The sequence below is a fragment of the Sodiomyces alcalophilus genome (assembly GCF_042370955.1).
Source record: "Sodiomyces alcalophilus JCM 7366 unplaced genomic scaffold ACRALscaffold_2, whole genome shotgun sequence".
Lineage (NCBI taxonomy): Eukaryota > Fungi > Ascomycota > Sordariomycetes > Glomerellales > Plectosphaerellaceae > Sodiomyces > Sodiomyces alcalophilus.
Window position 1 is genome coordinate 4,428,179 of NW_027263533.1, and position 13,746 is coordinate 4,441,924.

The following is a 13,746-nucleotide window of genomic DNA, read 5'->3' on the forward strand; positions in this document are numbered from 1 at the left end:
CTGCCCAACTGATCGCCAGCAAAGCTACAAAGTACCACGTCAATTAACTGACAAACCCGCCAACACTTTTTATCCGACTCGCCTCCTCGTCTTTCTTTCTCCCCCTCTCTGTCTCTCCATCTTCAACGTTTTCGCGCATTTTACAAGCGGTTGGGCTCGTGTCTGTTCAGCAGCAGATTACCCCTTCCCTCGCTCAAGTCGCTCAGACCGCTTTCAATCGATTTCCATAGCCGCCGCCCCGCCCCGACTTCGCTGCCTTATCACTTTTTACGGGAGCGGCTCAGCACCCAGCCACTGTAGCCGGGGTGGTCCATCTCAACCACTGACTCGTCCCTCTCCGTCGGACCCGGCGCCTTTTGACTCTGTCTTTTCCGACTCTTTTACTTCTCTCTACTTTGTATTTGTTTCTTCCTCCCCGCATCTCTTACATGGCTCTTAGCTTGATCGCCCGTCTCGAATCCGTCCCTCTTTACCAACCACCGCCACGATGTACCTACGACGCATCACCATCATCTTCCTCCTCTTCGCCGCAGCGTCCTTTGTGGGCTGGTTCTTGCCTCGATATCTCGACCCGACACCCCCAGATAAAGAGAAACAGCTACGGGACAAGAAATGGGTCAGCAGTAGCCCGTATTGGCTCGACCGACAGGCCTGCAGGTGGCTGAGCCTATGCGGTGTCCACCACTTGTCATGGGACCCCGCGGCCTTGTTGTCATGGAACAACGCCACCGACGATGACATCTTTGCCGACCGACTAGAACTTCGGTCCTTGCACAACGAGGAAGGCAGACACCGAGGTTGGGAGAACGCCCGCCGGACGAGCCGTTCCCCCCAACAGCAGGACGCCGACTCGGCCGAATCTCTCGACCGCATCCCCGATTACGTCCTCAAATATGCACCTTTGGTTCATCTTTACTCGGGCGAGAATTTCTGGCCTTCCGATATCGCCGAACACCTCTTGCATATGGTACCGTACCTGGAAGACGAGGCGCTGAATCGGACCGTTGACCTCGGCGACCTCCACGTGCTCAACGAGGAGGATGGCCGCGTCTTCCTCACCGCTTCCGAAGACGTGGAATCGAGACCCCCATGGCTGCACAGCCATGTCGGTATTCCCGAGCCCTGGGACGACGAGTCCGGCGACCAGGGTGATAACGGCGATGCCGCCAGCTCCGCCACCCCTTCCTCCGGTGGTCGGTCCAAGCGCGAAGGAGGACGTGCGACTACCACCACTTGGTTTGATGCGTCCCGTGACCGTCCCGTCCACCGCATTTCCGACCCCCGCCGCCGTCACCGGGAAAACAGTTTCGCATCCAGGCGCAATGCGTGGTCCGTCCGCCGCGACGACCAGCACCAGCACCCCATGACGTCCGAGCCGACCCATTCCACCACCTACAAGCCCAACGAAATGGGCCACTCCAAGGCACCGGCCATCCTGATCCTCGTCGACAAGGGCAACGGCATAGTCGACGCATTCTGGTTCTTCTTCTACTCGTACAACCTCGGCCAGACCGTCCTCAACATCCGCTTCGGCAACCACGTCGCCGACTGGGAGCACTGCCTGATCCGCTTCGAGCACGGCGAGCCGCGCGGCATCTTCTTCTCCGAGCACGAGGGCGGCCAGGCCTACACCTACGAAGCCGTCGAGAAGATGGACGGCCGCCCCGTCATCTACTCGGCCGTCGGCAGCCACGCCATGTACGCCCTGCCGGGCGACCACCCGTACATCCTCCCCTTCAACATGCTCAAGGACGTCACCGACCGCGGGCCCCTCTGGGACCCCACCAAGAACACCTACTCGTACTGGTACGACTACGTCCAGGACCGCGACGACGGGCTCGATCTCGACGACGACCTGGACGGAGAGGTCGACCTGCTCTCCGCCCACCGCCACGCCAACTCGACCAGCCTCGTGCCCACCGCCGAGAACCCGGACGCCCCGACAAGCTGGTTCCACTTTGCCGGGCCGTGGGGCGACCAGGTGTATCCCCTCTCCGACCGTCGCCAGTGGCGCCTCTTCAGTCAATACCATTATGTCACGGGGCCCCTCGGTCCCAAGTTCAAGCGTCTCGGCCGCGAGAGACTCTGTATTACCGAGGGCTGTCGTATCCTCGAGACCCTCAAGCCTGGTCAGACCTGGTACGGCTGACGCAAACGACTGGCGCATTTTTTTTTCTGGTTATTTTTATTTTTCCTTCCCTTGTCCTTCAAGGCTGCCCCCTTGATTGAATGCAAGCGAAGACGAGTATATCGCCATCATCACGAATTATCGAAATAGAACCCACGCCGCGATTGCCAGGATCCTATGAGGAGGATACGCACGCTCTTTTACGACCAAACAAAAACACCACTTGGCCGCTCTTCTCTGCTGCACACAACACGCGATATAAGCCGCCGCCGTGCGGCTTATAGACAAGAAGACGAAGACCAAAAGACGAACAGGACATCAGCGCACCATTACAGGCTTAAGGAGTTAGGGACTTGGTTTGCCGAAAACGACTCGTTTGGGACATGTTATTCATCACTGGCATCCAGCATAAGGCGTCTTTTTTTCTCTTTTCGGGACCGGAGGCGTTCGGGTGTTGTCTTTCTTTTTTGGGGCTAGGGTGATTCACTCGGCCTTTTGTATATGCCGAAACCTCTGCTCTTATGGAGTACGGCCGTGAGCCTCGTTGGGAATTGGTTAGAGAACCCCATACCCTATCATACCCATACCCTGCCGACGATCAATGCCATCAATAGACTTTTCTGTTTTCTTCAAGACTGAATTGGTCCAACATGTCTGTCGCCCTTCTTACCGCGATTGAAGCATGGTGATGACTAGATCACCATGGGTCGTCAGCAAGCACCATACGATGCAACCAGGAGGACCAGTATTGCAATGTGCAGTAGTGTGTTGAGATGCATCTATATAGTTGGCCGAGGATGAGAGAGACCCGTGAGTGACAAGGTAATGATACAGCCCGGCAGCGACTTTTCGTGTCGACGCCAGCGGAGGATTTCCCACCTCCTTTTCCTAAATCTGGACAATGGCGTTCCACGCTCCTCTAGCCCAAGTCGCAACCCGTAAAATGGATCCAGGCGGACGGGGGACGATTCTATATCCCAAGGTTCAAGGCGAATCTTCCACTCCAGACATACTATAATGCATGGCCTCCTGAACGCCGCACAGACATGAGTAGCGGGATCGCCGAAAAGACATCAGAACCATGATGAAAAAGCCCCCATGTTTTTCCTGCATATATATCAAAAATAAATCGTAAACACCCCTGTGATCTAACCCCCTACATCGCTGCATAAACCGCATTAAATTCCCCAGCTCAAACGATCGTCATTCCAACTACTCGTTCCAAAAACTGCATTATGATCGGTCATCGTCCTCGTGTATGTCAAAGTCCATGTCGTGATCGGCGCCAGGTAGCTCCCACCCCCGACTTGTGCTGGGATACTCCGACGGCTGGCTGCTGGCAACGGAGGTGACGTCGTCGTCTTCGGCTGCAGGGGGCGAGAACAAGGGGTCGATGTTCTCTCCGTCCGAGACGTGGTCCAGGTCCTCGATGCCCGGCCATGGTTCATCCTCGGGCTGCAGCTGTAGAGGTTGCAGTGAGCCCCGACGATTCTCCACGAGCATCCGCATTGGCCGGGCCTGTGGCGCATCGCCGTCGAAATGGTTCATACCATCGCCATGGTCGTGTGGGTTCGTGCTGCCGACGTCTCCCTCCTCGTCATGCTCGTCGAATATATCATCATCCTCCTCCCCTCGGGCGGGGTTGCGTCGCGGCCGGGCCTCGGTGTGCGGTGTGTTACTGAAGGGCGTGGCATAATATAGTGGTGTCACCCCACGAGCCTGATGCGGCGGCCACTCGTCGGCGACGAACCCGGCCAGCGCGGGGCTAGGAGAGGCCGTCCAGCGAGGTGTGTTGCGTGGCCGGCTGGGTGACCGGGTCCGCCTCCTCTTGAGCGCCATAGCCGCAGACGAGCTGCTGACGGCGTGACCTTGGCCAGGACCACCTTCGTTCCGCTGCTGATAGTAGGACGCGACTCTGCGTTTGGCTACGGATGGTGAGGAGGCTTTCGGGGCCGATGGAGGCATGGACGTAGTGCGGACGCGAAGGGGCCGGGTTACTTGGCGGTCCCTTAGGGGAGGTGTTTGCCCGCGGGATGCGAAGGGGCTGGGTGAAGAGCGCAGAGATGACTTCAAGGTGAAGAAGTGCTGAGACGGGGAGAGAGAAATGCGCTGTCTAGCTTGACGGAGGTTGAGCGAGGACTGGGCGCTGACGGGCTCGTCCAGCTGCTCGTTCCAGTTCCAGTAGTCCTCGAGAGCATCGGCCTCTGGTACTTCGTGTGCCGGATGGACAGAGTCGGGGTAGACTCGGCTCAGTTCACGTACTTTCTGCCAGGTCCAGCCCGAGTCGAAGGCGTGCGTGTCTTGCAGGTAGGCCTCCGGGTGCGTGACAAACAGCCGTGGCTCGGACGATCGCATTACCACGGAATTTAGGAAGGTGGCGTCCCAGACCGCTGGAGTGACCATCTCGGCCGGCGCCAGGAAGCGGAGACGAGAGTCCTTGTGGATCTTTCGAAGCGGTACCCACGCGTTCTGGAGACCGAGGAACCTGGCAATCTTGCCGTCGATGCTTCGACGCCGGGATGTAGGCGGTGCCACCGCCGCCGCCGCCGCCGCCGCCACGTTCGACAAGGTGTCGCCAAAGGCGGCATGAAAGGCCGCCTGAACACTCCTAGCGTCGGGGCCCTTGACCGAGATTTTCCTGACGAGACCTCGGCTCCTCAGGCGCTTGTCGATGATGCTGCGAGGGCCACAGGCTTTGGGCAGGAGCCAATCGTGGTCCTGGCCAGCCCCAGCCCACTCGCCGCAAAACGGAGACTGCGCCCTCATGGTGGCCGCGCTGTATGTGTTGGGCAGCTGCGTCCACTCGTCCATGTGAAGGCCGAGTTCCGTCTTGAAGTCGTACCTTTCCTGCCATACGCGCCTCAGCGGGAACGGGAGAAAGACAACTTCGACCTCCCAGGCATGCATGTACGACGGCATGTACGATTGAAGCTGGAGAACCTGTGATTGTAGCGACTGAAGATGACTGAAAACTTCGTTGGATTCGGCAGCGCGAGAGGTAGCGTTGGTCGAAACGGAGACGACACTGTTTGTAGATTCATCCACACCCGGGCGACGGACACGACGGGCCGTCCCGTTGCTACTTGCGTCGTTCAAAAGCTTCTCGACTTCTTCGACGCGCACTTCGAGATCAGTAACGCGGAGGTCTGTGGAATCATGCTTCTCGTGGCATTCGTCGTGTCCTCCAGCCGAGAAAGAGACATTTTCTAAACGGTCTAGGCGCTGCTCATGGCCTTGGACGGTGTCGGATAAGTGCTGAAAAGTTTGTCGCGAGGGTCCTCCGAAGATGGCAGAGGCCGGCCTGTCCTTGACGATGGGACTTTGTGGCGCGCGAGGTGTATTGGCCGCCGACGGAGGAGGATCAACAGCGGCGTCGAGCATAGCGTGGTCTCCCCCGGCATCATCATGCTGGGCGTCAGTTGTTGCCTGGACGTGCTGGGACTTATCACCGAGTGGGGACCTGAAAGTGGGCTGGGCGACACCGCTTAGTGTCCGAAGGCCCTTCCCAGCGAAGGGACGGAGGTAGCGAGATTGGCTGGACGGGGTCGAGCTGGTTTGGGAGGGAATCAAACACTGGGGCGGGATGGGAGGCAGAGCCGAGTTGGCTGGCTGAGACTGGCCTGCGGCTCCCCAACTTAACGTATCTGGCAAAGCGGAGCTTGCTTGTTGGCTGGGCGGATTGCCTTGTCTGGACTTTTGCTCCCCTAGCCTTGGTCGCGGGGATGTGGCAAAGACAGGACCCTGATTCAAGAAGTCCAGGGGGTCGGGCAACCCGGTGGTCAGACGGAAGGATGCGTCCTGAATCACTGGACTTAAGGGTTCCCGGGCTCCTTTGGGTCTCTCCTTTTCGTGGCCGAGAGTGGGACGAGCAGACGTCGGAGCCTCTGGGGCGCGGTCATCATCATGATAGCAGGCATGATGGCTACACATACACCAGGTGGAGTGATCAGAGCCCAGGTTGTCGGCGTATGCCTTGCCAGCGGCGAAGCGGCTCCAGAAACGACGGCAACCACACTTTGCCCCATTGGCACCGGGTGTCAAGTCCACGAAGTTGCATCCTCCGGCTGGTAGATTGTTGACGTGGTTCCGGGCGGGATCCGCGTCGTTGTATATATTGAAGAAAGAGGAGCCGGGAAGGGGTGGATCAAACTGTGGTGCCGCCATTTGCGACGGCGGCGTTCATTTCCTGGGATTCGAAATTCGGTAGTTGTGCAAGTTTCGCGAAACGATGAGGTCGGTGGTGGACGGTTATGTTATATGACGGAGACGGAGGGAAAAATATAGTCGGAAAGGTGTCGCGTCGAGAGCTGTAGCGTCAGCGGCCAAGACAGCCGCAGGTTTTCCCCACTGCGGCCCCAAACTGGGCCAGCTGGGTCGCGAGCAGAAGGATTTAATGCATTGCAGCAACCTAATAGGCCATCGTAAGCTGAGAGAAGCCCAAGAAAGAGAAGTCCCGAGTTGTCCGTCCGGAGCGGGTGTCGAAGATGGTGGTAGCCCGACTGGAGTCGAAGTAGAACTTCAAAGAGAAGGGAGCGAGCGAGCGACCCCTCGTTGGACTCGACGAAGAAGGATGGCGGCGACGAAAAGGTAATAGACTCGTGATATTGAATGCGGTAATTCGGGACGTGCAGTATTTCGACAGGAAAACAAGAGGACGCAAGAAAATGATGCCGAGTCGGAGTCGCGCGAAAATAACGAGGTGGAAGTCGTTGGGATGGATGGGTCGCCGGGATGGTTAAGACGCTTCGGTGATGGATGGGTCGTGATCTTCTGTTGTCATTTGGCGGATGACAAGCACGAAAGGGAAGCCGACTCTCTTTCGAAATAAGAATGTTTTGAATGGATGGTGGTGGGAAGTCGGAGGATGGAAGGTGGAAGTTGGTCTGGGTGATGGTCGAGGCAAGAGCGACGGACGCGAGGTTTGAGGGCGGGGTGCGGACGCGCTGGCCTGGCACTGGCCGGGTATGGGTACGAAGTAAACACACGCTGAAGAGCCTGAAGAGAACCACCGACGAAGTACCTACCCGTACGAATACTTGGTCAGGTACGGTGCAACGTACTGTAGCTCCACTGGCTTGAAGGACAGTGGTCAGCGACGCGTCACGTTGGAGTGGTTCGCGGGTCGTGCCTGGCCTGCCTGCCAGACTCCAATGAAGGGCGTCCTATTGGTGGTTTATGGAAGATTCCCCGGTCTTTAACTGGGATGTGCCGTTGTACCGGCAAGAGATGCTACTCCCTATGCCCCGCATCCCACCGCGGGGCAACTCGAGTATCTTCTCATAAAGTGACTTTGAGCGTTGCTAGCTCCAAATGAACCCCCTCTCCCCACCCCAACGGACGAATGAATGATGTTACGTCTCTTTTCTCTGTTGACTGGTTCAAAATAAACAAACTACTTCGTAGTACCTAGATTACCACTGGTCGGGGCGGACCGGACGGTTTGCTACACGGCCGAAGCTCTCCCATAACGAGATAGATATTATGGATATTATTTAATTGCACCACTCATTCGCAACAGAAAACAAAACCCAGTTTACGGATACAACCAAAGGAGTGAGTCCAGGCACTACAAACTGCTCTCCTCTTTACTTTGTCATAGGGCGACGCTGGCCGCCATACCCGTCGCGCGTTTCCTACAGTTTCCCGTGTCTCAAGACTTTGACAACATCAGAATGCCCAGCTTTGACGGCGTACTCCAACGCGGTTCGACCTTTATTGTCCTTGATCGTGGGGTCTGCGCCGTGATCCAGGAGCAGGCGCACCGCTTCCAGGTTTCCTTGAGTAGCAGCCTTGTGGAGCGGCGTACCCAGATCCATAAAAAACCACATGTTCATCGACCTGGTGTGGTTTTCATACATGTTCACATTCAGGGGTGCGCCGTGTTCGAGTAGGATTCGTAGCACTTCTTCGACATCTGAAGTCCTGTCGAGGGCATGCTGCAGAAGCTCCCCTTTCTGGACGTCTCCGCCCCGACGGAGAAGCTCCCTGATTGCGCCGGGAGAAGCGTGCTGCACAGCGCTTGACAACGGCGTTTCGGCGTAGTACGACTCGAAGTTCATATCTGCGCCGTGATCGAGTAGGAAAAAAGCCATCTCATCATGCTCAAACCCGCGCCTGGAGTAGCTGGCGTCAGCTGGGGGATGCCACCCAGCCCTGGCATAGCTGAAGAAACTTACGTGAAAGAAGGGGGAGCCGGATCGCGATTGCTTTTGTTGAGCTCCCAGCCATTCTTGATGAATAAGCCCATTACGCCCTTGGCATTGCTGGAGGCAGCGCTTTCGACATCCATGTCATAGACTTTCATGCCGTGGCTGAGAAGGGTTTCGGCGGCATAAACATTGTCTTTCGATATGGCAGCCCACCAGACGTAAAAAAGGTCGGAAACATCGAAGGGTTGGCCTGATTCATGGTACGTTTGCATGATACGTTTGAAGGCGGCCGTGTCATTATTCAAAATTGTTTCTTCGAGCTGATAAACGATGTCCTTTGGTATGGCCCGTGGAGTCCATATGATACGATGGCCGATGGGTGGCGCAGGTGCCTCGCTAGGTGAGGGTGGTGAGACAGTCATGATGTCGGTGTTGTGAGCGGAGAGAGCGATACGGAACTCAAGGATGTGGAAACGAGCCTGATGCGAGTTTAAGTACGTTGTAGACTGTGGAGTTCTTTTATTCGTTATTCTTAGCCCCGCTCGGGCAATAGATCTTTAATTGGCTGCTCTTGACCCCGCTCGAGCCACTTGCCACGCCCTATTTGGTATTAGGTATATGGTAGGTACCTACCTAAAGGAGGGAAGAGGCAACTAGCGTACAGTCCACTACACTACAACGTAGCTATACATACGAAGGCTATATCGGTATGTTTTGTGCCTGTGGGTCGGTATGCAACGCTATGTGGAGCTGGGGAAATACGTTCCGTTTTACTATGGTACTACCTAGTACTTTGTGAATAGCCTGCCCGCCTCGGTCACTGCGTTATATCGATCAGGCATCATACTAATCTGCTCTTCTAAAAAGTCTTTAGGTAGTTAATTCCACGTCTCTATAACCTATTCGCGTAGCCGCGTTTTCCTGCGTTATTGATATCGTGGAAGGGAAAAATCAGACTAGCCCAGCCAGCCAACTCCTCAGACGAACTAGGCAGGAGAAGGAGGACAAGGATAACGTGCCACCCGATAGTCTTCCATATAAACCTCAACGTAGCCCGGGGTTCGTGCGTGTCGTGGTCCAAGGATCATAACTGTGCCGCGCCCCTGTCTCCCATCGCTGGGAACATGGTAATGATCGATGCTTGGTTGTAAACCCAGTTGATAGAGATGTTGCCGAATGATTTCAAGTTGATCCGGCAAGGCGATTCTGCCGGCGAAAATCGCACAAAGCATATGCCCCGCTGAAGTGGTGAAGTAGTCTCGATTATCGTGGAAGACTTGTTGGACTCGTCTCATCATCTGTCGGGCGTTGATATCTCCTGCGTGGATGTCTGTTGGATTTGCGTTCGACCTGGGCGCAATGTGTGCCAGGATAGCGGCATTATGGGACACAATAACGACCACGGAACAGGAGCCCAGATCTCGAGTCCCTATGCCAATGAATTGGCTGAATTGAACGAATCCGACTTCCTGCATTTCCACGATTGCTGCTCCCGCCGTAAGCCCGCGTCTGAAGGTCCTTTCAAAGTATTGAGGCTCCATTGGGAATTTAGGGTGTAAGGGAGGATGGAAGTGGCTGTTTGGTGCGTGTTTGTGTTTGGTGTGTTTGTGGATTTTGCTGTAGGTCGTCAAACCTCATCATACATGATCGAGGAACTGCAGCGATTTATAGACAGAGCATGAAGCCAGTCGAGCCTGCCCGTCACTGATAATCTGGCTATGAGAAGAGTTCAAGAGTTCAACCAACAAGCCAACAACACTGCAGGTGTTGGCTGTTTGGAAGAGTCTGGTCATGCAGAGACTGGCCACAGCACAGCCCGCCTCAATAGCCGCTGACAACTTCCCATGTCCAATGTATGTGTCTCTGTTTGCTCATTCGAGTTTCATGTGCGTGTGTCTCCTATGAAGCCGACACAGCCCAATGGGTCCCAACGACGAGGACCCAAGGCGGCTCGCTGTACAACGTATATCGTGTGTGCCCACCCTCGCGCCTGCAGTATAGCGTTTACAACCCCGCGCTTGCAATCCTCAAACTGGGGTTAGCTGTCATTACAACGTATGTACCTAGCTCCAACGTCTTGGCCCACCCGCTCGATGGCGAACCAACAAGAATGGTCTGCACGGCCCCACACACTTGGCGGCAGGCATCGAGAAGTACTAATATGTACCCTACAACCCCTGTTTTATTGTGTTAAAGGTACTTTCGCGGTTTACCCTTTTAGGAAATTCAAAAAGGTTCGAGAAACGTACCTTTACTAACAGCACCTGAATATATATAATACAATGCATAACCTATTCGTACATTATATATTATCCTGGATCCGATTCTAATCCCTAGTTAATATCAGGTTCGAATAGCGAAATGCTAGCTAAAATAACTATCCGGTCCTCGAGCAGTCCTAAAAGAGAAGAAGGACGAGGGCAAGGACGAGGGCAAGGACGAGGGCAAGGACGAGGGCAAGGACAAGAGCAAGGACGAGGGCAAGGACGATATCAGTTACGTCAATACCGCGTTAAGGAGCTACAAGTTAGACTAATAGGGTACTTAGTCCAACTTGTTCGGTACATCTAAAACCCTGCATTTTATATAGAAAATGCCTTCTTTTGATATACCTACTTATACTCTATCCGCTTATTATCGCGATATTATTGGTGTATTTGGATCCGCAAGTACACTATACACAATTAAACAGGGGTTAGAGGGTACCGTTGGCCCCGGGACGGACAGTACACTGCCTACACAAGCAGGACCATCTATCCAGGGCATCACACCACAGGCTGTCAGGTGCCTAATATCGTGGAAAGTAGATAAAGTCGTTTGAACTAAGGACGCCAGCCCAAATGTATGATTATGAATAGCACGCCCATGAACCTATAATTCTGTGCCCTTGTGCATATTTCGCCCCAAAACGCCTGTCTACCCACACCCCCTTCTGTGTCATGAACCCCTTCTCATGTACTCATCGCTCGTTTGGGTCAATGACTCCGCAGCTTAGTCGCTTAGTCGCTTAGACGCTCAGGTAGAGAGCCAATCCAAGAACTCGGGCGCAAAGTAAGTGATGACAATGGTCGCGCCCGCCCTGAGGATGCTCTCCGCCGCCTCGAAGGCCATGGACTGGAGATCAAAGACGCCCGCCTTGGCGCCGGCATGGATCATGGCAAACTCGCCGCTGACCTGGTACGCCGCTACGGGGAGATCCCGCCCCAGCTCCTTGGCGTCACTGATGACGTCCAGGTACTGGCCGGCCGGCTTGACCATGATGATGTCGGCGCCCTCGTTGATGTCGCGCACGATGGCGCGCCGCGCGAGGCCCCGGCCGCCGGGCGGCAGCTGGTAGCACTTGCGGTCGCCGAACGAGGGGGCTGAGCCGGCGGCGTCCCGGAACGGCCCGTAGAGGCAACCCGAGAACTTGGCCGCGTAGGACATGAGCGTCGTGCTGTGGGCGATGCCCTCCTCGATGAGCTTGAGCTTGATGGCGCGGATGCGGCCATCGTTCATGTCCGACGGCGCCACGCAGTGGGCCCCCGCGCGGGCGTAGGCGATGGCCACGTCCGAGATGCGGTCGATGGACAGCGCATTGTTCAGGCTGCCGTCCTCGCGGAGGATGCCGCAATGGCCGTGCGAGGTGTACTCGCAGAGGCAAACGTCGGTGCAGATGAAGAGCTGGGGGAAGCGCTGTCGCAGCAGGCGGATGGTCCGGATGACGGGGCCTTCCGGGTCGTCGGCGGCGGTGCCGAGCGCATCCTTGGTGCCGGGTCGGAGCGGGACCCCGAAGAGCATGACGGACCGCAGGCCCTTGTTGACCAGGGTTTGAAGAAAAGGCAGGAGCTTGTTCACTCCCCGGCGGTACTGCCCAGGGAGGGAGGGGATCAAGGTTTCGTCGTCGTCATTGTCGGAAATGAAGAGAGGGTAAATCAACATAGACTAGACGAGAAAAGAGGAAGGAGGATTAGATTAGCTAAGTCAGCTAATGGACCGCGTCGTTATCTTCCAGGTGAGGAGCAAAAAAACAAGTGTCGGCCGAAAAGGGGAGAAAGGACGAGATGACATACCTTGGTCAATTGGCGCTCGGCTTGCCACGACCGAGCCAGCGGGTGGAAGTAGCCGCCGTGCAACTGGCTGGAAATATCGCCGGAGATGCTCACGCTCGTCGCGGCCGTGCTGGCGTAGGACATGGTACGGGACATTTGCGACGCGCGGTCGTCGACGGTCGATGTCGACGCGATGCCACGGGGTCTGCGCGAGGAGCCCGAATCGCGAAGGCTGAGATCGTGCACAAGACTGGAGAAAGACATTGTGGCTGGCGAGGAACTGGTATGTGCGGGGAGGTACGAGGTGTATTTTCTTGCGCGGGACAAATCGCGAGACCGACTCGTGCGGATAACTGGTAATGTCCCGCTTTGGTCTTATTTTGGCTCAACAGGCTGTCGGTTCCCCCCAAGGATAAAAGAGCGATTGATATAGGGTGGAAGTCGGAGGGCAGCGGTGGGAAAAACAAGAAAAGAAGAAAAATAAAAGAAAGCACGGGAGGTTGTTGCGGTGGTGTTAGACGGTAAAAAGAAAAGCCACGTTCGGAGTCAACGATTCCGCCACTTGTCAGCGATGCCCTCGGCTGACTTTTCGTTTCCCGTCTGCAGGGGGCAGTACGAAGTAGGAGCCAAGGCCGACGGGGCGAGTGGAGCCGTACAGAGTTCGCTTGCGGATTAGACTTAATCCGTTGATAGTTCACCAATCAAAGGCAAGTTGATTCTAATCTGACTACCTCAATACCTAGGTACAATAAATGAAAATAAATAAAATAAAATAAAATCAACCACGACTCGGTTGCACAGAATGAATGGTATGGTTCCTCTACGGACAGCGACGGTGATAGCCAATGCTACTGCCGTACGCACCAAGAAAGATCTCATCTTGTGACGGTGGTGCACCGGCAGTGAATAAGACGAAGAATGTCTTAGTTTACTTGCCTGCTAGTTCCAAACACAGTCGTGGTCAACATGGTCGCCGACTTTCAGAGTCAACCAGCGTTGGCAAGAATGTGTCTGGCACCAGAGCCTCATTCCTCGGCAAGCAAACCAGACCATGTCCAACTTCTCCCGCCTCAAGGTCTACCTATCCGCTTCCTCTTCACACCATCCAGCGTTTCGATGTCTAGGTGTTGCCATACGATCCCTCGCGAGCAGTCTGGGCGGCTTCTCGCCCAACATCACATAAGACACTCCAACTCCAGGCTTAGTATTTCTTCTCCCAGGAGTCCACTTCATGTGGCCAGCATCCCCTCCATTTCGATGATTAGACGTCTCTTCTTTAGAAAGAAATACAGGAACGAGACGTTCTCTCATTCTCTCTACCCTCCTTTTACTACTTGCCAAACTAAGTTTCGACCTTCTATTACAAACCAATGTTGCTCTTGCAAATACTACCGGCTACCGTTCTTACTTCGTCACTCCGTACTTTTATTTTACTATG

The 13,746-nt window shown here is 55.3% G+C and overlaps 5 protein-coding genes across 5 annotated transcripts; 1 reads left to right on the forward strand and 4 right to left on the reverse strand.

Annotated features, from left to right (window-relative positions):
* The first annotated feature begins 189 nt into the window (after nucleotides 1–189).
* On the forward strand, nucleotides 190–2,774 carry ACRALDRAFT_1061819 (uncharacterized protein). Its single transcript, XM_071016484.1, has one exon. The coding sequence runs from the start codon at nucleotides 488–490 to the stop codon at nucleotides 2,147–2,149; it is 1,662 nt and encodes a 553-aa protein (XP_070877696.1). The 5' UTR covers nucleotides 190–487; the 3' UTR covers nucleotides 2,150–2,774.
* A 108-nt stretch (nucleotides 2,775–2,882) lies between these two features.
* ACRALDRAFT_2133713 (uncharacterized protein) lies at nucleotides 2,883–6,957 on the reverse strand. Its single transcript, XM_071024071.1, has one exon. It carries the CDS (start codon nucleotides 6,290–6,292, stop codon nucleotides 3,362–3,364), a length of 2,931 nt encoding a protein of 976 aa, XP_070877697.1. The 5' UTR covers nucleotides 6,293–6,957; the 3' UTR covers nucleotides 2,883–3,361.
* A 509-nt stretch (nucleotides 6,958–7,466) lies between these two features.
* Nucleotides 7,467–8,794, reverse strand: ACRALDRAFT_2058014 (uncharacterized protein). Its single transcript, XM_071021826.1, has 2 exons — nucleotides 8,305–8,794; nucleotides 7,467–8,242 (listed from the first exon to the last, which is right to left on the reverse strand). The coding sequence occupies exons 1-2, from the start codon at nucleotides 8,697–8,699 to the stop codon at nucleotides 7,762–7,764; spliced, it is 876 nt and encodes a 291-aa protein (XP_070877698.1). The 5' UTR covers nucleotides 8,700–8,794; the 3' UTR covers nucleotides 7,467–7,761.
* A 175-nt stretch (nucleotides 8,795–8,969) lies between these two features.
* On the reverse strand, nucleotides 8,970–9,978 carry ACRALDRAFT_1061821 (uncharacterized protein). The gene has a single exon (XM_071016485.1). The coding sequence runs from the start codon at nucleotides 9,816–9,818 to the stop codon at nucleotides 9,264–9,266; it is 555 nt and encodes a 184-aa protein (XP_070877699.1). The 5' UTR covers nucleotides 9,819–9,978; the 3' UTR covers nucleotides 8,970–9,263.
* A 794-nt stretch (nucleotides 9,979–10,772) lies between these two features.
* On the reverse strand, nucleotides 10,773–12,822 carry ACRALDRAFT_1040623 (uncharacterized protein). Its single transcript, XM_071015192.1, has 2 exons — nucleotides 12,330–12,822; nucleotides 10,773–12,201 (listed from the first exon to the last, which is right to left on the reverse strand). The coding sequence occupies exons 1-2, from the start codon at nucleotides 12,570–12,572 to the stop codon at nucleotides 11,293–11,295; spliced, it is 1,152 nt and encodes a 383-aa protein (XP_070877700.1). The 5' UTR covers nucleotides 12,573–12,822; the 3' UTR covers nucleotides 10,773–11,292.
* Between the last annotated feature and the right edge of the window lie 924 nt (nucleotides 12,823–13,746).

Coding starts and splice junctions, on each gene's coding strand:
- ACRALDRAFT_1061819 (XM_071016484.1), top strand. CDS start 488: ATGTACCTACGACGCATCACCATCATCTTCCTCCTCTTCGCCGCAGCG.
- ACRALDRAFT_2133713 (XM_071024071.1), bottom strand. CDS start 6,292: ATGGCGGCACCACAGTTTGATCCACCCCTTCCCGGCTCCTCTTTCTTC.
- ACRALDRAFT_1040623 (XM_071015192.1), bottom strand. CDS start 12,572: ATGTCTTTCTCCAGTCTTGTGCACGATCTCAGCCTTCGCGATTCGGGC. Junction 12,202..12,329: donor CCGAGCGCCAATTGACCAAG/GTATGTCATCTC, acceptor TTTCTCGTCTAG/TCTATGTTGATTTACCCTCT.
- ACRALDRAFT_1061821 (XM_071016485.1), bottom strand. CDS start 9,818: ATGGAGCCTCAATACTTTGAAAGGACCTTCAGACGCGGGCTTACGGCG.
- ACRALDRAFT_2058014 (XM_071021826.1), bottom strand. CDS start 8,699: ATGACTGTCTCACCACCCTCACCTAGCGAGGCACCTGCGCCACCCATC. Junction 8,243..8,304: donor CCGGCTCCCCCTTCTTTCAC/GTAAGTTTCTTC, acceptor CAGCTACTCCAG/GCGCGGGTTTGAGCATGATG.